The sequence below is a fragment of the Petaurus breviceps genome, unplaced genomic scaffold (assembly GCF_028583685.1).
Source record: "Petaurus breviceps papuanus isolate PSGF00001 unplaced genomic scaffold, PetGlider_PUasm1.0 37, whole genome shotgun sequence".
Classification (NCBI taxonomy): Eukaryota; Metazoa; Chordata; class Mammalia; order Diprotodontia; family Petauridae; genus Petaurus; species Petaurus breviceps.
In genome coordinates this window covers 33,659,634-33,684,145 of record NW_027186296.1, presented here as the reverse complement: position 1 = coordinate 33,684,145, position 24,512 = coordinate 33,659,634, and the positions used below count along the sequence as shown (strand labels likewise).

The window sequence follows — 24,512 nt, the reverse complement described above, 5'->3', positions numbered from 1 at the left end:
TCTTAACAGGCAAGTGAATTGGATTTAAGTGAAGCAGGGCTGTGCAAAGTCATCAGCCTCAACTCTCTCCTCCTGAGCCATCTGGGTCCAATGGCAAGACGTAGATCTTCAGGGCAGCTAGGTGGCACAGAGGAAAGAGTCCTCGGCCTGAGTCAGAGGACTCCTCTTCATGAGTTCAAATCCAACCTTAGACACTCCTAGCTGACCCTGGGCAAGAATGCTGAATAACTTGGGGGAATGTTGTGGAAGGAATTGCTAATTAGGTACAGATTGAACCAGATAGTCCCTAGTAAGTTGAGATTCTAGCATAAAAGAAAAAGTCTTGAACTAGGAATTACATTTTAACCTAGTCCCATTAACTAGTATGATGGTAGGCAGGTCATCTCTCTGGGTTCTAGGAGTTTCTTCATCTATAAAATGAGTGGAATTAACTAGATGCTTAAGATCTCCTCAGATTCTGACATTCATGACTTCTATGTGCTATATATAGCCTTACATATTTACCATGGGGTAGTTAATCTAATAGCAAGTCTTTCAGAATCTGATTCTAGCCAGATTTCAAAATAGTATAACCCAATTTGAATCCATTGTAAGTCACATGACTGACTCTTGTGGTACTCTGTAAACATTAACTGATTAAATTTTTCTTATACATGAAGGGGTAGTAAAGGACATCCATCCATCTTCAGGGATGACAGGAGTAGCATTGCTGCCCAGAAGACAACAGGCATTAATTAGTGGAAAAATCAGTGATCCTGGAGATATAAGAGACCTATATCTGTATTCTGTAGGTAGCATGGTACAATGGAAAGAGCAGTGGCGAGTCAGAGGACCTTAAGTACATCATGAAACCTCCCAGGGCCTCAGTTTACTCATTTGTAAAATGAGGTTAGACTAGGCAGCCTCTGGGGCCCCTTTTAGTTCTAGATGTATGATTCTATTTCACAACATCTTGCTCCAACATTTATTATCCCTGTGACACTAGAAAAATCATCCTTTATGAGCTTCAACTTTTTCATCTGTAAAATTGCAATAGCAGTATTTACATTTCTTCAAAGAGTTGCTGGAGAAAGAAAACACTTGCAAAATCAGAGATACTATAAAATTTTCTAGTAACCCCTGAAAAGGTATCTAGATTGTGAGAATACTTTAGTTACACTTTACCAGTATCTTCTGGGTTTTAAGTGTGAAAACAGGGCAATTAATAGGATAAAAATGGAAAAGATTTATAAAGACAACTATAAAAAACTGCTTTCACCATTAAGGACAGTAGAGCTACCACACTTGGAGAGGAGAACAAAATTGGAAAAAAACAGCTTTATTTGGACCAAGTATATATAGAGATGTGTGCTAGAGGAGACACAATTTTGACAATGCTGAGGGATCAACATAAAAAGTATCTGGGGGAGGGCGGGGAGAGATACAAAAAAAGTGTGTGGAAAAAAACCTCCGACCTTGATAATGTGTATTTTTAAAAAGTGATCAAGAAAACATTAACTACTGCCTGATATATGCCTAGTAGTCTGCCATCTATACAAAATCTGTGTGTACTAACCCTCAGTGAGGGCATTAGTAGAGAACAAGAAAACTTTGACAAGTGATATTCAACAATGGACCATAGCTTTACAATTTCACAATTGACTGAAAACTGTGGATAATAATTGTGAGAAGTAGCAAAGGGTTAAGTTTCCATAGGACTGCAAAAATTGTTGAAAGAAGGCTACTGATAAGAGTAAGGTTAGCAGACCAGACAGTGGTAGCCTTGAGAAGAAGTGTTCAATTACTCTGGATTTCTCCTTAATAAATTTCTTTTGCTATCAGATTTTTGTTATCAATTGTGTGCTTGCTTTTCCAAGTTGGCATTTCTGATGTACCAGATCCCATTTGCCTATTTTTTGTTGATTAGGAAAATGTAGTCTTAAGGACTCCTGTCCAACTAAATGTCTTCCACCACATGTTAAAATCATTTGAGATTACCTGAAAGACATAACAGAAATAACTCTGTTCAACAACCCGCAGATCATAAACATTAGGCAAGGGTAAAACAGAGAGATATGTACTTGCCACAGATGTGTGCCTCTGGGATCAAGGAGATCCAACACTGAATCCAAGCTGAAGAGCGATTCTTTGTGGATGGTGAAGTCCTTCAGTTTTGCCTGTGTGCACGTGGCATGCGCTGGTTGTATGAAGAAGCCCAAGAACATTGCAGAGCCTCATGGAAGAGATTCTTAGCCACTCAAAAGGTTAGGCCTGATCACACAGGAAAGAGCAAGTTGAACAATTTCATTACTCAGATCTTATTGCCTTTTATTGTCTGTTGTCTAGATTATGACATACATTGAATAGATAAACTATCAGTATGTACACACACACACACACACACATGCATATATAGAATAGACAGCACAGATGGTTGAGTTGGGCCCAAAGTTGAGCAGGAAGAAGACTCAATATTCTTCAGGAGGCAAATATATATATATATATATATATATATATATATATATATGTAAAGGCCTATCTTTTAAAAACCAACATCGATCAGCGTTGCTGTATGGCAGTAGAATATAGAAGGCATGAAATATAAAAGTCTCTGAAAAATTAAAAATGATTATTACATGGAGGACAATGGAAAGGTACATGGTGGACATGAACAGACTGCAACGTGTAACCAATGAGAACCTTTAAGAACAGGAGTAAAGGATGTTGTTAGGAACATGTATGGTCAACTGATCAATCAACAGGTATATGATAAGCACTGTGCTAGGCACTGGAAATACAAGTAAAAAGAATAATAGAAAAAATATGGACTGGCCACATGGCAAGAATGAGGGATAACAAGTGGACAGCCAGTGTTCCACTGGTCCTTACTGATGGTGAGAGAAGACCTCTAGCACCTTGGGAAACACTCTTGTAGAATTTTGGAGGACATGACTGAATTTCACAGGGTGGACAGGTGTGGATGGGATCTGTTGTAAGGGAACTTCTAAAATGATGACAATAGATTCAGTTGAATATTGAGAGTTTATCTAGAGATTGTAGCAAAGCAGTTGACCAGGTCTTTGTGTGGAAAAGATGAAGAACTGTGGGCTAGAGGACAGCATAACTTGAAACTGGCTTTGAAACTAGTTGGATGACTATGCCCAAAGAGTAGTCATTAATGGTTCCATGTCAACTTGGATGTCCCTAATGGAGTGCTTCCAGCAGAGATCTGTGCATGGCCCTGAGTAATTTAACATTTTGATCAATGACTTGAATAAAGGAATAGATGACATGATTTTCAAATGTGCGAGTAACCCAAAGTGGGAGGGATCATATAGCTGACATTTTATGGCAGTCAGAATTCAAAAGGATCTTGGGACTAAATCAAAGAAATGGAATTTAGGTAAGGATCAATGTAAAATCTTTAAATTTGAGTTCAAAAAATAAACTTCATATATATATATATACATACATATATGTATCTATGTGTATACACACAAATATATGTATATCTGTGTAGTGTGTGTGTATGCACACACACATATATATTTAAAACATGTTATACAGAAGTACATCTGAAAAAGATCTGGGGTTTTAGTAAACTGGAGCTAAATATGAATCAAGAGTTTGGTACAGCAGCCAGGAAAGCTAATACAACCATAGGTTTCATTGAGGCATAGTGTTTATAACTGCTTTAGCCAGGCCTACATAGCTAGAGTATCATGTTAAATTCTGGTCACCACATTCTCGTAAGGCCATTGGTATAAGTGCAAGATTTTACAGATGGTGTCTAGGACAGTGAAGGGCCATGGGATACTGTCATACAAGATTTACTTGAAAGATATGATTACCTGGACTTTAGATTACTCATCCATAAAGTGAGACTAGGATGAGGGATATGGTTGGACTAGATGGCCACTTGAAGTCCCATCAAGTTCTAAAGATATGATTTCTATGAGTCCTCATTTTGTTTAGAAGGAAGTGAAGGGTATTTGTTAAGTACCAACTATGTTCCAGGCAATATGCTAAATGCTTTATGAACATTTATTTGATCCCCAAAACAACCCTGAGAGGTAGGTGCTATTATTTTCTCCATTTTACAGATGAGGAAACTGAGGCAGAGGTTAAATGACTTGCCTAAGGTCACTCTGCTAGTAAGTATCTGAGACTGGATTTGAACTCAAATCTTCCTGACTCTAGGCCCAATGCTCTATCCACTTGGCCACCTAACTTCTGCCTAAAGAGGAGAATATTTGTTTTCACATGTGGTTTGTCCTTCCTTCTTGAAGAGCGGACCATGACATCAGGGAGATGATGACATGACTTGCAATTGACTTTGATTTGAGGGAACACTGTGCAAAGTCACCAGCCTCACTTCTTCCCCTAGAACCAAGTGGGCTCAGTGACCAGATATCAATCAGGATGAATGGAGATGGCCCAGAATGCAGTGGGAGACCTTGGCCTTTTTAAACTACAGTCTAGTTAAAGGGCTGTCACATTAATGAGATTCTTTTTTTTCCACCTGGCCCCAGATGGCTGAATCTATGAGTAATAGGTAGAAATGGTAATGAATCTGTCTTGATATAAGGGAAAACTTCCCCACAATTAGATATCCCAAAGTAGAAGGAAACTCCTCTGGAGATCCAGTGGATTTCCCTTCACTAGAGGTTTTCAAAGCAATGGTGAGACAGCTGTGGTGTATGTTGTAGAAGGCAAGAATCAGGCATTAGTTGGACCTGAATACCTTTTAAGTTCCTTTCTATTCTGGGATACTGTGATTCTGTGAGTTATACTTATATAACCCATGACTTCATCATTGTGGGAATTCTGACCACAACTTGTATGATTTTAGAGAGCTGTTGGCTGAACGTAGCCAGCCTGATGGGGAGCCCCTCCAAACCTTGCATTAAGGTACTTGATAACTTTGGGGAACATGACACAACTAGTAGGATAAAGCTATGGTGTATTGGCAAAAGCCTTGTATTTAAAATTAGAGGATGTAGGTTCACATACTGGTTGTGTAGCATAACATTTGTACTTATTTGTGGCAAGTCATTCATTCTCCCTGGGGACTGCACTAGTTGCCTTCTAGAGTCTTTTCGAGTTCGAAATCTGATGTAGTAAAGAGCATAAGGAACTTAAGTCAGAAAACGTTGGCTCTACTTTCAGCTCTGCCGCTTACTGGAAACATAAACTTGGATAATTAGTAATTGCCCTGACCCTTATTTTACCTGGTTTGTAAAATGGGAATAATACTCACAAGACTCTTGTAAAGATGAAATATGATAATACATTGAAAACACTTTGAGAATTGCAGGAGGGTACATAAACATGAATTGTAAAAATCATTTCTTAAGGAACTATATGAAAAGTTATGTGATAGAAGGGAGGCTTTTAGGGCAGGTTGTAAAGAGAAATAAAAGTGGTGAGATGTAAGGACAAAAGTGAAGGGGTGGGAACAGGATCTTAAATATTGATGAAAATCCGGCTACAAAATTCAAAAATTTCAACTAGTGTTGAGAGGGCCTAGAGTGCTTTGTTTTTAGTTAGGCACTTAAATCTGTTTTATCCTGTTTCAATCAGATAGTCTTGCCTTTTCAGCTCTTTAGGCAGCAGCAAGCACTGATATGATATTAGATACATCATATCCAAGTGTTGGGTTTTTTATTTGTCTCCAGCATTCTGAATCAATAAGCTTCATTTGATTTGTGAGATTGCCATAAGAGCTGGTCAGCACATCAACTCTGCAGACAGACTTACCAACAGAGACATCAGTGTTTGCCTTGCTGCAGCAACCCATTTTTATTACTCATAACTAACCGCCCTCACGTCCTGCTATGGTCAGTTGTTCCATTTGTGCTATCAACTCAACAAACTCCACTCTGTCATTTACTCAAGTTTCAGTAATGCAGCCTATTTCTGTGTGCAGTGTTGTTGACTGTGCCCTACTACTGTCTGCCTTCCTTTTTAATAACCATCATCACTCATTTTAATGTTCCATCTATCTTAAGATTTGGAGGGGGGAGAAGGGAAGAAACGATGGATTCATATTAATTCCATTTCCTTAAGACTTGGGCTAAAGATGTATGAAATATTTTAGAAACCTCCCAAAGTAATTAAATGCCTAATTGAACCACTGAGCTTAATGGCAATAGCCTGATGAGGTTCTGATTAATTACAATACATTATAACCTTCATAGAAACATACAGAAGGGAAAAGAATAATGTTAACTGACCTGTTTCATTCAGCTCTGTGCATACTTCTTCCTCTCCTACTCCCCTCTGCTACTGAACATATGGTCATTGTTCTTCATGTATTATTTGAATTTTAAAAGACTCTTTGGAAATTGAATGACATGACTCTTTGTGTGTCTTTTCCCTCTCATCACTCCTTCCCTGACTTGGCTGGTCTCCCCTCCAGTCTTGTTTCATCTGTTTCTTGTCAAGTGATTGGAACACATTTTTTTCTCCTGCTGGTATTGAGATGGAGTCACTTTTGTCAGAAATTGAAAATGATGATGATAAAGTTTGCATGTAAACAGAAGTATTTATATGAAACTGCTTTAGTCCTTTTCTTTGTATCTCTGACCCTAATGTATTTTGGCATTTTTCCTGAAAATGTTTCTTTTTCTCTCCACTTTCTTTCTTCTCATTTGACCCAGGTTCCTCGAAATCCAGAAGCCCAGACTCTGTAAGATGTTACGCATCCTGGCCTTTGCATATCCCTACGCCTGGGACACCATCCCCATCATTTGCAGGGTATAATGTCTCAGTTATGTTTTTATGTAAGCCCCCTAATAAGATTTACTCAATGAACAAATATTTACTGAGATGCTGACAGGTTCAAGGCATTGGAGAGGAAACAAAGACATATTGGTCATTGTATCTTTAAGTTGGACACATAAGAGATGTTCATGTGGAGAAAATTAACAATACAAGCATATGAACCGAGTGTCATATAGTAAAGTCTAAATGGCAATAAAGTGCCATGATTTCATGGGAGAAAGAGACCACCATGGATTGGGATGGTTGGAACTTGAACTGGATCTTGAAGGATGTGCCATTTTAAAGAAGCAGAGAAGAAGAGGGGGGATATTCTAGGCAAGAGGAATAATAGCATGAATAAAGCACTGGAGGCAGGAATATAAATGGTTTATTTGAAAGACAGCATTTGATATTGTGAGTATAACAGGCTGCGAGAGGGAAACTTGGCAAAGGCGGAGCAGAAAGGAAATTGACAATTTGCACAGGATTATGCTCAGTGCTATAGGAGATATAGCAGTAGTATGAAAAAACACCTGTTCTCATAGTGCTTCTAATCTATCTGGGAAAATAAAATTACAACAACAATAATAACAACAAACTAGGATATCATTTTGTGTAAAATTGGGTGTTATATAAACATAGATTATACATATATTTATTATAACAATATAAACTTTATTCAGAATGGTCAGGAGTACAGTGGTTAATCAGATATATTTTTGCTTTATAGATCATGCACTACCTATGTTACCAATTTTCAAAGAAATAGAATACAATAAAATACATTTGTTATTGTCCAAGCCTAGGACAATACTGAGCATAATTGAATATGCTTTTGGTAGTACTTTTAAGCATTTACAAGTTACTTTTATGAAGATGTGTTCAAAAGCCTAGTAATAGAGTTTTCTGCTTCCAGATTCTGGGTAAGCTAGTATTTACTTTTTACTTTTTAATGGGGATTGAAGAATATACAAGATTTTAACAATTAGATGAAGGTGCTCTTATATGTATATGCTGCACTAAAATATGCCAGCTGGGTGATGCACTGGATAGAGTGCTAGGCCCAGAGTTGGGAAGATCTGAGTTTAAATCCAGTCTCAGACACTTACCAGATGGGTGACACTGGGCAAGTCATTTAACACTATTTGCCTCTGTTTCCTCATTTGTAAAATAAGCTGGAGAAGGAAATGGTAAAACACTCCAGTATCTTAACCAAGAAAATCCCAAATTGGGTCACCAAGAATTGGACACAACTGAAACAATAGAACAACAGAACACTTAATATTTATAACCTTTTCTCCCTGCTTCTGTCTGGCTTCCATGGGAGAGGTCTGTTGCACAAACCACAGAGCCTTGCTACATCAAAATATCATTGATCTCCTGGACAAAGTCAGAAAACAGATTGTAGCTATTCATGAGAAGCAGCCTGACAATATACTTGATATCTCTGGTCCTGAAACTATTCAGATTGGGGATGGACTGACCCAGTTGAAAGAAAAGTGGGACAGTCTGAAGAGAAGGTATGGTGATCATAAAGGTCATTTTGGTAGAGTTGTAGAAGAATAGAGATACTTCCATCGTGGCCTGAATGACTTCACTGAGTGACTTCTTAAGCCAAGCAGTTACTGCCTGATACCCAGCTGCAGATGGCCACCAGGATCTAGGAAAGGCTAAGATACATCAGCAGGAACTTGAAGAGGAGTTAGGGGCCACCTGGCTAGTTTTTCACCACCAGTCCGAACTGGAAAAGACATCACCCACAAACCCTCCAGTGCAGTTGGTGCATGCCTGTGTACAGAAAGCTGAACAAGCTCTTCGAATGCTAAAACGCAATTGAGACAGAAGTATTGGAGAAAAAGTTTAGCCTGGAAACAAAAAATGAACTGCTGCTGAAATTCTGAAAAGGGAAGCCAGGTGGTGCAGTGGACAGAGTAGCAGCTCTGGAGTTAGGAGGACCTGAGTTCAAATTTGACCTCAGACACTTGACACCTACTAGCTTTGTGACCCTGGCAAGTCACTTAGCCCTGATTGCCCCACACAGAAAAAACAACAACAACAACAAAAACCCACTAAATATATTTGCTTTGGCTTATTCTGCATAAGAATCCCGATTAGTTTCAGTTTTGTCTACAGATATCCTTGGCTTCAATTGCTGAGAGTCACAAATGCAGTGAGATGACAGCACTAGTATCCAGAATATGTATGCATGCAAGCTGGTGTATATGGATTCCAGAATTATTGTTAGTCTGTATAGGTAGAAATGAAGGCCCATCCCTCCCTACCCATTTTTCTCCAATCATTCATCTTTGTTTATGAGCAATCTCTAGGCATGACATTTCTTTTAAATACCTACAGCTATTCTTGTCATCGGAAGAGAGTTCTGGGGAGGTAGCAAACCCCTATCACCAAAAGCACACAGTTATTGCCATCCTTGCTTGTTTCCTCTATGCGGCACACTTACCTGAGAGGCTTGCACCTGGATTCTTTGACTATGTTGGTAAGTAGTGGGGAAACAAGAATTTTTAACTTCCCCCGCCTCTTTGAGTAGGGCCGAAATATTCCAGAAGCTAATGTATGTGTCCATTAAGGAGTATGTTGTGATTAGGGAAGAGAGGTAACACTTCTGGAATGAGGACTTAGGGCTATGTCTTTTCATGCATTGATATTTCAAGTTCCCTTGTCTCTAAGGTCTCTGGACAACAATGCAAGATTAAGAGATGTTGAAAGCTGGTGTAGAATAAGATGTGTGTAGCCAAGGCTGTCTTCATTATAGAGGGTGGGGTCAGGAGTAGGTGACATTGCCTCTCTCTAGAAAACATTTTAATATAAGGTAAGAATAACAAGTGGGCAACCCTGAAAGTCACAGAAGGACATCTATCCTAAGGGAGTATATGGAGGTGGGGGGAGATACTCTTTGGTGATCTTTGTGATCTTGGGAGCTAGGTAATACAGTGGATAGAGCATCAGGCCTGGAGTCAGGAAGCTCCAACTTCAAATCCAGCCTCAGACACTTAGTGCATTTGTGACTCTGGATAAGCCACTTAACCTCTGTTTGCCTCAGTTTCCTCCTCTGTTTCCCAAAGTTGTTATGAAGATTTAATGAGATAATTTTAAGTGCTTAGCACATAGTAAGTGCTACATAAATGTTAGTTATCATTATTATTATTAGTGGCAATTATGACTGATTGTAGGTCTATGTTTGGGGTGTGTGTGTGTGTAACTACTTCCCTCTTCCCCACATGGCAATCTCACTGAGCTCTCTGGGGATTAAGTGAGATAGCATGGGAGGTGGCTGGACAATATGGAAACAAAGGTTTCCATATTGGCTGAAAGAAAAATTAGCTAACACTGAGGCAGTCCAACATAGCATGGTTTTAAGAGTCCAAAGATCTCACATTGAGTCCAGTGTGACAATACCTGTGTAACTTAGGCAAAATTAAATGAATATCACCTCACACAGAGTAAGAACTTAATAAAATAATTGTTGAAATAAACTCTTTGAACCTCAGCTTCCTCATCTGGAAAATAGGGATGATAGCACTACTCACACAGTCTAACCCATGATGTTTCTGTTATGAAAACTGCTTTATAAAAATTAGACATGAAAAGCGGTCATAAAACAATTTCCTAAAGTACTATGTGAATCTGGGTGTGATCGTCATTTGTTGTTATTGTTTAGTCATTTCAGTTGTCTGACTCTTTGTGTTTGGAGTTTTCTCCAGCTTCTTTTATGGATGAGGAAACTGAGACAAAAACAGGGTTAAGTGACTTGCCCAGGACTGCACAGATAGTGTCTTCCTGATCCTAGGCTGGAGCTCCATCCACTGCCTCACTTGGTCTCCATGATCATTATAGCCAATATCATTATTATCTGCTGTCACCATATGATAGGGTTCAAATTCCATACAGAATACAGCACCCAGCAATACCTTGCCCACATAGTAGGTGTTTAATAAATATTGGTTTTAATTGAATCTGGAAAAATGACCTTGGTTAAAACAGCCATCCGTTTCCCTTGTCCAAGAGCTTTGATCAATCAGCACCATTTGTCTGATTCCTGATTTCCCTCACAGGCTCATGCAGGATGCCAGACTTAGAGCTGGGAGAGTCCTCAGAGGCCATAAAGTCTAATTTCCTCACTTTACAAATAGGAAACTAAGGCTAAGGGAGTGAATTGCCTAAGGTCACAGAGAGAGAAAACACTACCTCTGTGCCCCTGACTTCAAATTCAGCACTTTCCATTGTGCTACGCAGCCTCTGCTTCTACTTCACTTTTTTATTAACCTCCTCCTTTGGTATAAAGATCAGAAAAGAACAAAATGGCTGAAGGGCTGCTAAAAAGAAAATGGTGAAGCACAGGATAAGCCCATCATTGTAAATAAACCATCTTTGTCTATGAAAGCAGGAAGGGAGGAAGGCATAGGGACCAAAGGAGAGATAGCCCATTGCCTTATAAAGGCTTATAAAGGCAACTCTTGGACATTTTATTAGCAACATATTAACTCACCTAAGAAATCATGCCACTTTCTTGTTGGTAATATGTTGAACAGAGAAAGGATCTTGGCAAAGAATTTTGTTCCTCCAATAGCTTCCCTGTCCCACTTGAGCAATGTAAAGTAAGAAGATATTTAGGGAGTTTTCATACTGTAAAAAAAGCATTTAGAAAACAAGGAATTTCCTTTTCTCCTGCCACTTTCTCCAGAGTACTTAGGTTGCTGTTCACTGTATACAGACAATATTTTTGTTAATGCTGAGATTGTCACTATTATTAGGCCCGAAGAGGTGTAGTTACTTATCCTAATATAGTCATATTTCAGACATGTCAAATACTGATTGCCTCTTTTGTGCCAGCTTTGTGACAGCTGTGATAGCACTGGACTATAGCCAAAAAGTGGATGGTCTGGATGAATGAAGCCATCTTTCTCTGTTCAGCTCTGCTAACATAGTGGGCATTGTTACTCTCTGTTGCAGGAGAAACCACCAGGTCTTATTAAACAAGAGACAATAATAATGGGTCATCTGTTTATTGGCCAGACTAGGGTAGGCACAGGGGAAGTTTTCTCCATAGGCATCTTGCTTGAGCACAGGGATTAGTTGGTCTGGTATGGGTTAGAGGTACTAGATGTGAAGTAGTTCCTAATCTAGAAATTAGGGGTCTCTCTGTGCACTGAAAAAATAAGGTTTAGATTTCCAAGTTAGTGGCTGCAACTCCTCTTTTCACCACAGCTCTACTTATGACTCTGCTTCTGCTGAATAACCTAGGAAAGGCTTCACAAAGGAAGTAAAAGTATTAAGGAACTAAATGGGCAGAGAGAAATTTGGGTTGATTTACTTGTCCCTTTTAAAAATTGATCCAGGCAACTTCTTCCTCTTTGCCCTGCTATTTTAATACCCCCTCCTCCTCTCACCAATCAGAATCAACTGGCAACCTCACATTGAAGCTATATTCCTAAACTGTTCTTTGTGTAATGCAACTAATGATCTGTGTTATAGGACCTGTACCTTGGCAATTGCATCTCTTAATTTTCTATATTACTTTTATTTCTGAGGTGTGCATTAAAATAACAAAGTTAAGCTATAATCCAGCAAGTTATCAGATGAAAAGGACTTCTAATTTAGTACATTTCAATTTTGCAATTTTAATTACGTTGAAATGACTGGCCAATATCAAGAACCTGGATGAGATTCCACTGGAAAAAATGGTTGACTATGGAGCTGAAAAATGTTGTGCACTGAAGCACTGACTCCAGAATACAAGGGATCTGACCCCGGCTCTTAGGCAGCTTATGGCCAAGTTCTGAGCCCCAAGATTCCCCATCTAGAAAATGGAGTTAATGCCTGATGGGGATGCTAAAGATGTTTTAGAAAATTAATGCTGCTCACTGAAATTCTGTTGGTTTCTTTATTGTAGGTCACAGTCACCAGCTTTTTCATGTGTGTGTCATCTTGGCAACACACTTACAGATGGAAGCCATATTTATGGACATGACGCTGAGAAAAGAGTGGCTTCTAGCTACTTCCATACCTCCCTCTTTCTCTCAGACAGCTGGGGCAACATGTCTGTGCATCATCTTCAGCCTCATTAACATCGTTTACTTCTCCGTTGCTCTATATCAGACTCCAGAACCAGAATTACAAAAAAAGGAAACATGATATACCCTATAAACTTTTTTTTAAATATGTAGGATAATGATTATGTTTTAACTATGTTACCACTGAAAAGTGGCACAGTATTTCTCATAAAATGCTATGATATTCATATTGGATTTGTGAATCAGCTTTTATGAGTAAGCTGGTGTGGGAGAGGTATTTAAGTGGGGGAATGTCTCAATTTGCACTGCTTTTCTATGTAATTTGTTAAAGATGGAGAGAAATTAAAACCCAATTTCTGTAAGACACCAGATAAATAATATTTTATGAAGTTTAAATTTATTTTGACCACTTTTTCAACTTGTATTACATGTTAAGGGCTAAGCATATCATTAATCTGCCTTTATACTATAATTTTTGAAGAATGACTTTATTTTATAGGGAGATTCACATTGAACATCATCTATCAACAATTCCTTTAACTTCCATGCTTCCAGTCCTTTTAAAAGGAGAGAGATAAACATAAAAAACTTTTGGGAGGATGCAGAAAAAAAGAAAGAAAAAAGCACTAAGTACTGTAGGGATTGAGGTGGGAATGAAACCTGGAGAGGAGTGAAAGACTCCATTCCCTTCTCCACTGGTTAACTTCCCTTCTTCTCTCTGCTAGGGAGATAAATGAAGAGAGTGTTCTCTTTCCCTACATTCTACCTGGTATTCAAAGTGGCAGGTCTTATCTAATTCATTTGGTAAGCAGATCTTGGTTTTAAAAATATATTCTTAGAATCCTCTACTAATAGCTTACTGTTATAGCCTATGAAGTGTTTCCCTAGTGCCAACGGGATGTAGGAATACAAGTTGTAATGGACATGAAGTATTTAAAATAATGAACTTTTGATGACCAAATATTAAACTGTGATTGTTGTTTTTTTCCACTGAATCAGATTTATATATATATATATATGCATATGTATATGTATACACACATACATGTACATATTCTATAGACACACATTTATATACACACATACATACATGTACATATTCTATAGACTTAAAGAAATTCAGAGTTGGGAGATGCCTTAGAAAAACCGAGTCTATAGTCTAAACCTCTCATTTTATAGATGAGGAAACTGAGGCCTAAATAAAGTGCTTGGTATTGCAAACTTGGTAGAGTACAGCTAAACCCCAAATCACAAGTAATAAATTGTTCCTGGGTCTGCTTAATTTCTCTAACAGGTTATATAGTCTTGGTTTTCCTGTTTTGTCTCTTTTCTTCCTTTCCCCTTCCCTACCCTGTCACTTCTTTTTAAGACCATGCCTAAGATAGGGCAAAATTCTCCATAAGGAAACAAACATTTTAGCATGTATTTTCTCACATAGAAGAAAAACCTTGAATTTGGATTCAAACACTGGAATAGAGGAGCCACAGTGGTCTTGGAGACTATCACCTTCCTTGCAGCTCAACATGTGTAGGAAGTTTTTTAGATTGAGTCACAGAACAAAGATTTAAAAACCCACTGGGGTGCTCCATGGAGACATTAAGAATATTACCATTTCACATTTATATACTGCTCTTAACTTTTCAAAGTGCCTTTGAATTTACTAACATCCTGGGGACTAGCTGCGTGTTCTCCCCATATGAAAGGTAAGAAAACTGAGGCTCAAGGAATTGGAGGAACGGTAGTGTTAGTTAGCAATAAATTCTGGATGCTCCAGAATTGCCTCATTTAGAAGTGTCAGCCAAGGGAATGGGATGGAAGTCATGCCTGTTGTTTCTCCAAAAGGTGCTGTCACCAAGGGAAGAAGGGCAACAACAGGGTAGGGTAAAGAGTTTTGATGTGAAAATTGTGGGAAGGGAGAAGGATTATTTTCAGTAAAAAGAGGGTTCTCCCTTTTCCTATTTTGAATATTGCCTCAATTTTAAATATACTGCAGGGATTAGTGTTAGTGTGCCAAAAATGCTAAAAGCCAAAGAAAGAGAATGTAGGATATGCCACAGAATATATGAAGATCTGCCCATAGGGAACTCTTCAGTATTCATCAGTTTAGTATTCAACATCACAGTTCATAAGGATTTTTCCATCTTGGTTCAGATGGTTTACACTTATAAATAGGGTTAAAATTCCTTGTATTCACTATCCCAATACAATGCTTTCACGGGACTAGGCGAAGTGTTTGCAGAAAGTATAGAAATTGTTAGATAATTAATTTACAATGGATCCGCTGATAAACTTTCTTATCTCAGATCACATTACCGTATAATTTTTTCTCATTCATGAATACCCTAAACTTCATTTAAAATGAAACTAGTCAAGATCTTAGAATAATTTTGCACCCATTGTAGATGCATAATGAAGAAATATAATTTTGTTATATTATCAATTTACTTCCTGTGGATAGGGTAGACTGGCAAAATAAAATTATATAGGTAAGTCTTTGATGCTTTATTATAGGCTGCACTGAAGGATGTGCTATTGGAATATTCTTACATCAGAGATATTAGACCTTTGTTGGCTCAGCTCACTCTCACTGGTACTCACTGTTAATCTTAAGTCTGTGGTGAAAATGTTCAATGATACAAATTTTAAATATTTTTTCTCTTTATGTAAAAGACATCATGATGATGACTGCAATGTTATTTTTATTATGTACAGTTGCACAGTACTGATAATTTGTTCAAGAATTGGATCAGAAATGATTAATGAAGATTATTAGGTTTTTATGATGTAGATGTATGTGATTTATCTTTCAATTTGCATGTGACAGAATAAATGATTAAAATTGACAGAATTACCAAATTTTTCAAAACTTTCTAGTTTTGGGTATATTATATCTTGGTAGAGGTAAAATGCATAAGATTTTTTCATAGAAGTTTGTGGTCAAAGATATAAGATAACTTACAAGACATGAATTTTAGAAATTTTCTTCGAAGTAAACTAAAAATCATGTACATGTTCGAGAAATATCAGTTACTTTTCTTGGGGATAAGGACTGGACCTGTGAGCTCAGTGATATATAGAGTACTTAGAGGTGAAAGGATTTTCTATCAATAAAGGCTAGTTCCTTCTCTGTAATTTATCATCAGAGTTGCCTAGAACTAGAGCTTTGAAAGGTTAAGTGAATTGTCTGGGGTCACAAATTCAACATATGTCAGAAGCAAGACCTGAACCTGAACCTTCCTGATTTCTGGGGCTAGCTCTACATCCACTCTACCACAATGTCCTGCCCCAGCTTCTCTCCCTCTCTCTTTTCCCATTTCCCTCTCTCTTTGGAGAGAGGTAGAGGGAATACAGATATAATAAGCAGTATCATATGAAGTGATATACAGTTATGTCTTGGTACTGTTAGAAAGCTGAAGGGATGGCAAAGGGATGGCACTGTTATATCCAATAGGAGTATATCTAATTTTTTCTAACATTGCAATTAAGATAAAATATGTTTGTTTGGAAGAAGTCATTTATGTTCAAATCGTACTGATCACTTTTGTTCTGTAACTGAGAAAGGGCTGTAACTCCTTCAGGCAGCTATGCAACATCTCTATTCTGAATAAATGAATTGATGGTTACTAATAACAATATAATGATAATTTGGAGAACATTAAATTACTATGTTACTACAAAAATGATGTGAATAATATTTGGTCTACTGATTAGACCACAAACATAAACTGGTTGAATGCTGAAGTTTCTTGCCAAAGATCCATTATGTATGAAAAGCCCCCTCTCTAAATAAGAGATTTTTTTTCCCTTCAAATTGTACTCACTGTATGGATTTTTTCTTTTTAAAACCATGTTAAATAAAATTTATTTATTATAACATATTAATTTTCCCCATGATTTTGGTAATTTTTTAATCACTTCATAAATACACTTACAATAGGCTACTATACAAATAAATACCACTAAGTACATTTATTTAAGTAGGTTGATGATATTTCACTTGCCTTGGTTAATAGGGCTTTCCTTTTAGAAATACAATAGTTCTTCCTAGGTAGGAAAAAAAAATGTCAATACAACCTTACTGTGTCAGCCTGACATGAATTTGGATAAGCTTTATTTAGCTCCTTAATTTGTCTATTATCTCAGTTTAGACACACATGCTACTGTTCCAATCTGAAACAACCATCCATCTTCTCTATATCAAACACCCTTTCCCTTTTTGTAAACCTTGTTTAGACATATCTACTCCATTAAGACTCTAATGTTCACTTCAGATCAAATAATGGTCAGGAAATAGAATAAGAAATGACTGTAATTCTTCCAACCCAGAATGGCACAAGAAATAAGCTGGAAGCCCAAGGTCAATAGGTAAGGGGCCCCACCAGCTAAGCCAGCATCAGCTTAGGGCAGCTACAATCAGCATCTGCTAGTGCCACTACAGATGGGCCAGGGATAGTATATCCCAGAAGGTTCTGTGTCTAGAGGCAGCATGAGCAGAGGCCTCACCCTATAAAACCTCAGGGTGGTCAGAAAGTCCCAGAATGGGAAACTTGGGAACCAGAAGGATTCATTGCAACCAAAGATCAGAACACCCCAGGCCTAGGGGCTCAGAGGCTTCTAACGCTGTTCTGAGATGCCAGAGAGGACCAGAAGATCCAATGCTTAGAATTTTAATCATCAGGAGTTCTTAACCCTAGGAGGTGAAGGTGACTATTAGAATGCAAGGACAAGACCAAAGCCGGCCAACCACTGCACACAAAAGCACATTAGAGAATAGAGATTGTCACTGGTGTAGAGTCCTCATTTAGGAACTAAAAGCTGGAGAAATGAGTAAGTCAAAGAAAACATGAATTAGTATCAAAAATTATTGTAGATCTAGAGATCCCCCAAAATGGAAAAATAATTAACTCTATAACAGCTGCAAGCAGAGGCACCAAGGAAAAGAAATGGATTTTGAAGGAAAACATAAAAAGTGAAATAAAATCTCTGGAGGAAAGTATGGAAAAGATATTAAATAGCTTAGAAGAGAATGTGGTAAACTTTATCCAAGAAATGGAAACTTAGAATAAATCAAAAAGAAACCAGTGACTCCATGAGATGGTAAAAATTATTAGAAAAAATCCAAGAGGTTTAAAAAGCAGAATATAAGATATTTGATAATAAAAACCCACTGACCTGGAAAATAGGTCCAGGGGAAATAATTTCTTTTTCTTTTTTTTTTTTTTTTGGAGGTGGGAGGGCAGGGCAATTGGGCAATTGGCGTTAAGTGACTTGCCCAAGGTCACATGGCTAGAAAGTGTTATGTGTCTGAGGTCAGATTTGAACTCTGGTCCTCCTGACTCCGGGGCCGGTACTCTATTCACTGTGCCAACTAGGCACCTCTTTATTTTTCTTTTTTTTTTTTAAATTATTCATTTTTAGCTTTCAATATTCACTTTTATAAGATTTTGAGTTCTAAATTTTTCTCCCTCCTTCTCCTCCCTGCTCCCCAAGATGGAATGTAATCTGATATAAGCTGTATATGTACACTCCCCAAGATGGCATATAATCTGATATAGGCTATACATGTACAATCATATTAAACATTTTTCGACATTAGTTATGTTGTAAAGGAGATTCAGAACCAAAGGGAAAAACCACAAGCAAGAAAAAACAAGCCAAAAAAAGAGAGAAAATAGTTATGCTTCAATATGCATTCAGACTCCATAGCTCTTTCTCTGGATACAGGGGAGATAATTTTAAAATTATTGGGCTTAATGAAAACCACAATTTTTTATAAGAGACTAGACACTATATTATTTTTTTAAGTACAGAGACTTAATTTTTTTTTGTTCTGAATTCTCTCCCTCCTTTTTTCCCCCTCTTTTACCCAATGAGAAAGCATGAAAAACAAAGCCTATCACAAATATATGTAATTGTGCATGACAAAATTACACATTAGCTGTGCCCCCCTCCCCTCTACAAATCAAGGGAAAAAAATGCACTGACTCTATCAGTATTCTCTCTGGAGGTGAATAGCATGCCTTCTTTGGAACTGTGGTAGGTCACTGAGTTGATCAGAGTTACTAAGTTAAAGTTAATTATCTTTATGATATTGCTGTTATTGTGTACATTGTTGTTCTCCTGGTACTGCTTACTTCATTTTGCCATCACTTCATAAAGGTTTTGAAATAATTTCCTTCATCATTTCTTACAGCACAATAGTATTCATCCTATTCATATAACATAACTTGTTTAGCCATTCCCCAAAGGGGATCCCTTAAGTTTCTGATTCTTTGCCATCACTATAAATATTTTTTTTGTACATGTGTCTTTTTCCTCTTTGCTCTTTTTTGGGGTATTGCCTTAATAGTGGTACTACTGGGTCAAAGGATATGCACAGATTAATAGCCTTTTAGGCACAATTCTCAATTGCTTTCCAGAATGGTTAGACTGATTCACAGTTCTACCGATTGCATTAGTATACTTGTTTTTCCCATGTTATTTTCCTTTTTGTCATCTTAGCCAATCTGATGGGTAGGAGGTGGTACCTCAGAGTTGTTTTAATCTTCATATCTCTATTAGTGATTTAGAGTATTGTTCCATATGGCAATCGATGGCTTTGATTTCTTCCTCTGAAAAGTGCCTATTCATATCCTTTGACCATTTATCAATTGGGGAATGGTTCCTGTTATTATACATTTGACTCAGTTCTTATACATTTTAGATATGAGATCTTTGTCAAAAAAACTTGTGGCAAATATTTTTCCCAGTTTCTTGCTTTTCTTACAATTTTGGCTGCACTGTTTTTTTTTAGGGCAAAAATTTTTAAATTTCAGATAATCAAAATTATCCATTTTACCTCCTATGAACCCTTCTATTTCTTCTTTGGTCATGAATGCTTTCCCTATCCATAGAAGTCAGAGAGTTGGGAGACAATAAACCAATAGTAATTCCAAAATAAGAAGGCCATTGAAACTTTTCAAAATTTGAACAGAAGGAAGCTCAGAAGAAATCATAGATAAACAGGATGGTTTTGAAAGATATATGTAGAATTTTTTTTTATTTTTGTATTTATTTTTTCAAGAATGCCTCAGATGTCTCACTTTTTCTCTTATGACATATCAGATTTTATTTTATTTTTTTCTATTTTTTAAAATTTTCTCCCCGTTTTTCCCCTACCCACAGCCCCAAAATAGCAGTCCCACAGCATATCCTCTCCTCCAACCTGCTCTCTCCCATATTTTCTTCCATACCCCTTTCAACTTTTCCAGTGAGTCTCTATGCCTCAGTGCCTGTATATCCTATTTCCCAATTACATGTAAGATGGTATTAATAATAGTATATATATATATATTCACACACACACATATATATACATACATACATATACACTTGAATATTTGATTTTAAAACTTTGAATTCCAGATTCATTCCCTTCCTTCCTTGTCATCCACCCTTACTGGGAAGATAAGCAGTTCAGTATAGGTTGTACATGTGTGGCTAAAGCAAAACAATAACATAGTAGATATATTGTAAAAGACTGACTATATTTCCCTCCCTCCTATCCCACCTCCCACTTGTTCTATTCTCTACTTTGATCCCATCCCTTTTCAAAAGTGGGTGCTTCCAACTTCCCTCCCCCCAAGCCTGCCCTCCCTTCCATCATCCCCCCTCTCATCCCCTTCTCCCCCCTACTCTCCTGGAGGGTGAGATACCCTATTTAGTGTGTATTTCATTCCCTCCGCAAGCCAAATTCAATGGGAATAAGGTTGATCCATTCCCTTTTGCCTTTCTATTCTTCCCCTCCATTGTAACCATTTTCCCTTGCCTCTTCTGTATGAGATAGTTTACCCCAATCTGTCTCTCCCCATCTCCTCTCATTATATTCCTCTCACCTCTTAATTTCACCTTTTAAGTATCATCCCTTCCTGTTAAATTGGTCCTGTGCCCTCTATCTATGTATACCTGTAAACATATATACACACATTCACATATGTATTCATATGCGCATATACCCTCATATATAGACATTATATATATATATATATATATATATATATATATATATATATATATATTTCTAATCCCTTCAACTACTGAGAAAAGTTTTACAAGTTACAATTATTGTTTTTCCATGTAGGAATGTTAATAGTTCAACTTTGATAAGTTCCTTATGATTTCTTTTCCCTGTTTACTTTCTCTTGCTTCTTGTATCTGAATGTCAAATTTTCTATTCAACTGTGGTTTTTTTCAGCAAGAATACTTGAAAGTCCTCTATTCCAGTGAATGACCATATTTTCCCCTGAAACATGATACTCAGTTTTGCTGGGCAGGTGATTCTTGGTTTTAATCCCAGCTCGTTTGTCCTCTGGAATATCATATTCCACGCCCTTCGATCCCTCAGTGTAGAAGCTGCCAGATCCTGGGTTATCCTGATTGTGTTTCCACAATATTCAAATTGTTTCTTCCTGGCTGCTTGTAATATTCTCTCCTTAATCTGGGAATTCTGGAACCTGGCCATAACATTCCTAGGAGTTTTCTTTTTGGGATCTTTTTCAGGAGGTGATCAGTGGATTCTTTCAACCTCTATTTTGCTCTCTGATTCTAAAACATCAGGGCAGTTTTCTTTGAGAACTTCCTGGAGGATGATTTCTAGGTTCTTACTTTGGTCATGGCTTTCAGGTAGTCCAATAATTTTTAAATTCTCTCTCCTGGATCTATTTTCCAGGTCAGTGGTTTTTCCCATGAGATATTTCACATTGCCTTCTATTCTTTCATTTGTTTGGATCTGTTTAACAGAACCTTGATTTCTCATAAAGTCATTAGCTTCCATTTGCTCCAATCTAATTCTGAAGCAATGATTCTCCTCAGTGAGCTTTCGAGATTCTTTTTCCATCTGGCAATTTCGACTTTTTAAGGCATTCTTCTCCTCATTGCCTTTTTGAGCCTCTTTTGCCATTTGAGTCAGTTTGTTTTTTAAGGCATTATTTTCCTCATTCAGGCTGTTGACTCTCATTTTGTAATTTTCTTGCATTGTTCTCATTTCTCTTCCCAATTTTTCCTCCACTTCTCTTATCTGCTTCTTAAGGTCCTCTATGGCCTGTAACCAGCTTGTATTTTCCTTTGAAGCTTTTGGTGCAGGAGTTCTGACTTCACTGGTTTCTTCCTGTTCCATGCTTTGCTCCTTTTTGTCCCCAAAATGGGAGTGTAATGTTGGAATCTTCTGTCTGCTTTGTTTCCTTTGCCTGGTCATGTCACCCCTCAGTCACTTGACCCCTGTGCTTTTTGCCACAGTAGGACTCTGCCACCAGACAGGGGAGGTTTCGTCCCAAACGCTAGGGTTTTCTCAGCTGCCGGGGGTGTTAGATGGGTGCCCTGAGGTCTCCACACGCTCTGGCAAGCTGGACACACACCCCAGGACCTCCACCCTAGACTGCAATCCAGATCCAAGCAGGTTAAAGCAAGAGCGATTACCCCTCAGACTGGTGCTTGGTCCCCCTACACTCTGCAGGTCAGGAGCTGAAGCTGTCAGGTGGCACTGGCTGGCTGTGCCAGTGTCTCAGCAGTTTCTTGCCCCTGGGGGTAAAGGCCATGCACTCCCACTTACTTGTCCCAAAGTCCAGACTGCACTGACCTCTCACTTTGTCCCTCGCATCTGTGTGTTGATAAATCTGGAAAAGGCCACAGCTGCTGCTGATCTGGAATCCCTCTGGCTGGTGGCTGGTCAGGCCCGCCCTGGGGCTAAAGCCTTGGAATGGGGCTGGGCTCAGCTCCCAGAGCACTGTGCTGGATTCCTGCTGGCCTGCCAGGCTGTCCTCAGCAGGTTAGCTTCTCTGTGTCATTTTGTGGGTTCTGCTGCTCCAAAGTTTGTTTAGAGTCCCCTTTTTACATGGATTGGGGAAGGTGGAAGCAGGAGCCGTGGGAAGGTCCTGCTTCTACGCCATCTTGGCTCCGCCCCCCCTAGAATTTATTATATACTTTTTTTTAAAAAGGAAACTGTATGAAATATAGATTAATAGTTTTATATAGAGTCCCCTTTTTGTGTTCTGCTGTCTGTATATGGAATTTTCTTTGTTTTTGTGTTTAAGTACATAATTTTTTAAAAAAGGAAAAAAAAATACCCTGCTTCACATTTAGCCTTTTCAGAGTATGTCACTTTTGAGTCTAGAAAGACCCTTTAGAGAGCTGGGGAGTAACTATGTCAACCTGGTGGCTTCGGCATGAAGGATGAATCAGAAAGAGGAGAGGCTAGAGTAGGAGACCAATTAGCTAAAGAAGTAGTCCACGTAAGATGTGAACTGAGACAGTATCTATGTAATTGGAGATAAGAGTCAGATGTGAGAGGTGTAGTGGAAGTAGACTTTACAAGACTTGGCAACTTACTGGATGTTGGAGGAAGGGATGAGGGAGAGGGAAGAATCAAGGATTACTCTGAGGCTTGAACCTTGGTGATGCCCTCAAAAAAAAAAAACCAGAGAAGATTGGTGGAGGGTTGAACTTAGGAAAAAAGATGATGTCTATTTTGGAAATGTGGAGCTTGAGATGCTAATTGGACATCCAAGTGGCAATGTAGGTCTAGAATTCAGGAGAAAGACTAGGACAGAATACACACATCTACACTGGGAAAAAAAAAAACTGTACTTATGACCTCTACTTTTTATTTCCCACTCATTTCTTAGCTTCTTTCAGTATGGCAACTCCTTCTTTCCTACTGACTTCAATAACCTTTCCTTCAATAACCAATAACCTGACTGTATTTCTTGGATTTCAGTTTGGTCTCCAGAAACTCATCATCCTGAAAGATGACATCAATTCTGAAACCCTCATCTCCTCAGTACTCCCTGCCCCTAGGGTCCCACACACCCTCTAAATAGAGAGAGTGGAGGGTAGACGCTCAAGGGCTCTTCTCAGAGCCTCTACTGCAGGGGTGGGGGGAGAAGGAAACTCATGGTGATCATCTTATTATTTCCCTCCCCTCCTCCCTTCACCTTCTTTTTATGTGTAGTCTTCCCCTAATAGATTATGAGGTCCTTGAGGACAGGGACTGTTTTTAGCCTTTCTTTGTATCCCCAGCACTTAGCACAGTGTTTGGTACATAGTAGGGTAGCAGCAAGCACCCCAAGCGTCTTCAGGGTTTACTGCCAATACAGGTTCTTGGATCTGCTTTTATAAAGGAAAGCAACTCAAAATGGGTTAACAAGCTTACTTTAATCAAACATGTATCATTTACCTAGTTCAGGGGAAAGAGGTCAGCACCCCTTACTTCAGAATATACAGACAGAATTATCAAGACAGAAACAGATCATGTAGACAGATTTCCAAACTGTCCAACCATTACATCCATACCAAACAACATCTGGGTTTCAAAGCCGGGGGACTCTCAACAACGGCTTCCCAGAATCCAGATCAAATCACAGAACACTTCTCAAAGTGAGCCCCAAAACAAAGCTACACATAAGGGCTTATGTAGCCTTCTCCTGGCTCAGAGAATGTAACAACCTTATTGACTCACTGGCCAATCAAGAAGTATCTACTGAAAAACAAGCCTCCCACCCCAGGCTCCAGGTGCACTTTAGCCTAGGGGCAGGGAAGGTCTTTAAAATTTACATTCCCATTACAAGTAGGCATTTTTAAAAATAAATATTTACTGTTTATTGACTGACTTCCTTAACTCTCTGTAGACTGGTTTCTGACCTTATCACTCAAGTAAAATTGCTCTCTCTGAAGTTATCAATGATTTCTTAAATAGCCAAATCT

General features: G+C 38.3%; 2 protein-coding genes and 1 long non-coding RNA gene across 9 annotated transcripts in view; 2 read left to right on the top strand and 1 right to left on the bottom strand.

The window, feature by feature from the left end:
* LOC138169073 (large ribosomal subunit protein P1-like) overlaps positions 1-24,512 on the top strand; it is a 121,585-nt gene that overhangs the window by 56,517 nt on the left and 40,556 nt on the right. The gene's annotated exons all lie outside the window — the stretch shown is intronic.
* Positions 1-24,512, top strand: part of LOC138169071 (kinesin-like protein KIF23) — a 146,890-nt gene that overhangs the window by 87,294 nt on the left and 35,084 nt on the right. For 5 of the 6 annotated variants that reach the window (XM_069098205.1, XM_069098202.1, XM_069098204.1 and 2 more), the window contains 3 exons: positions 6,642-6,738; positions 9,100-9,241; positions 12,656-16,654. The exons of the other annotated variant lie outside the window; for it this stretch is intronic. In XM_069098205.1, the coding sequence (XP_068954306.1) occupies positions 6,642-6,738; positions 9,100-9,241; positions 12,656-12,897 (481 nt within the window). In that variant the 3' untranslated portion in view covers positions 12,898-16,654. Of the gene's footprint in view, positions 1-6,641; positions 6,739-9,099; positions 9,242-12,655; positions 16,655-24,512 lie in introns of those variants that run through there. 6 annotated transcript variants of the gene reach the window in all.
* Positions 1,676-6,280, bottom strand: LOC138169075 (uncharacterized). 2 transcript variants are annotated; one of them, XR_011170261.1, is made up of 3 exons: positions 6,216-6,280; positions 2,061-2,250; positions 1,676-1,977 (listed from the first exon to the last, which is right to left on the bottom strand). It is a non-coding gene; the product is annotated as an uncharacterized lncRNA (long non-coding RNA). The 2 variants fall into 2 exon arrangements; XR_011170260.1 differs by having other exon boundaries at positions 2,065-2,250.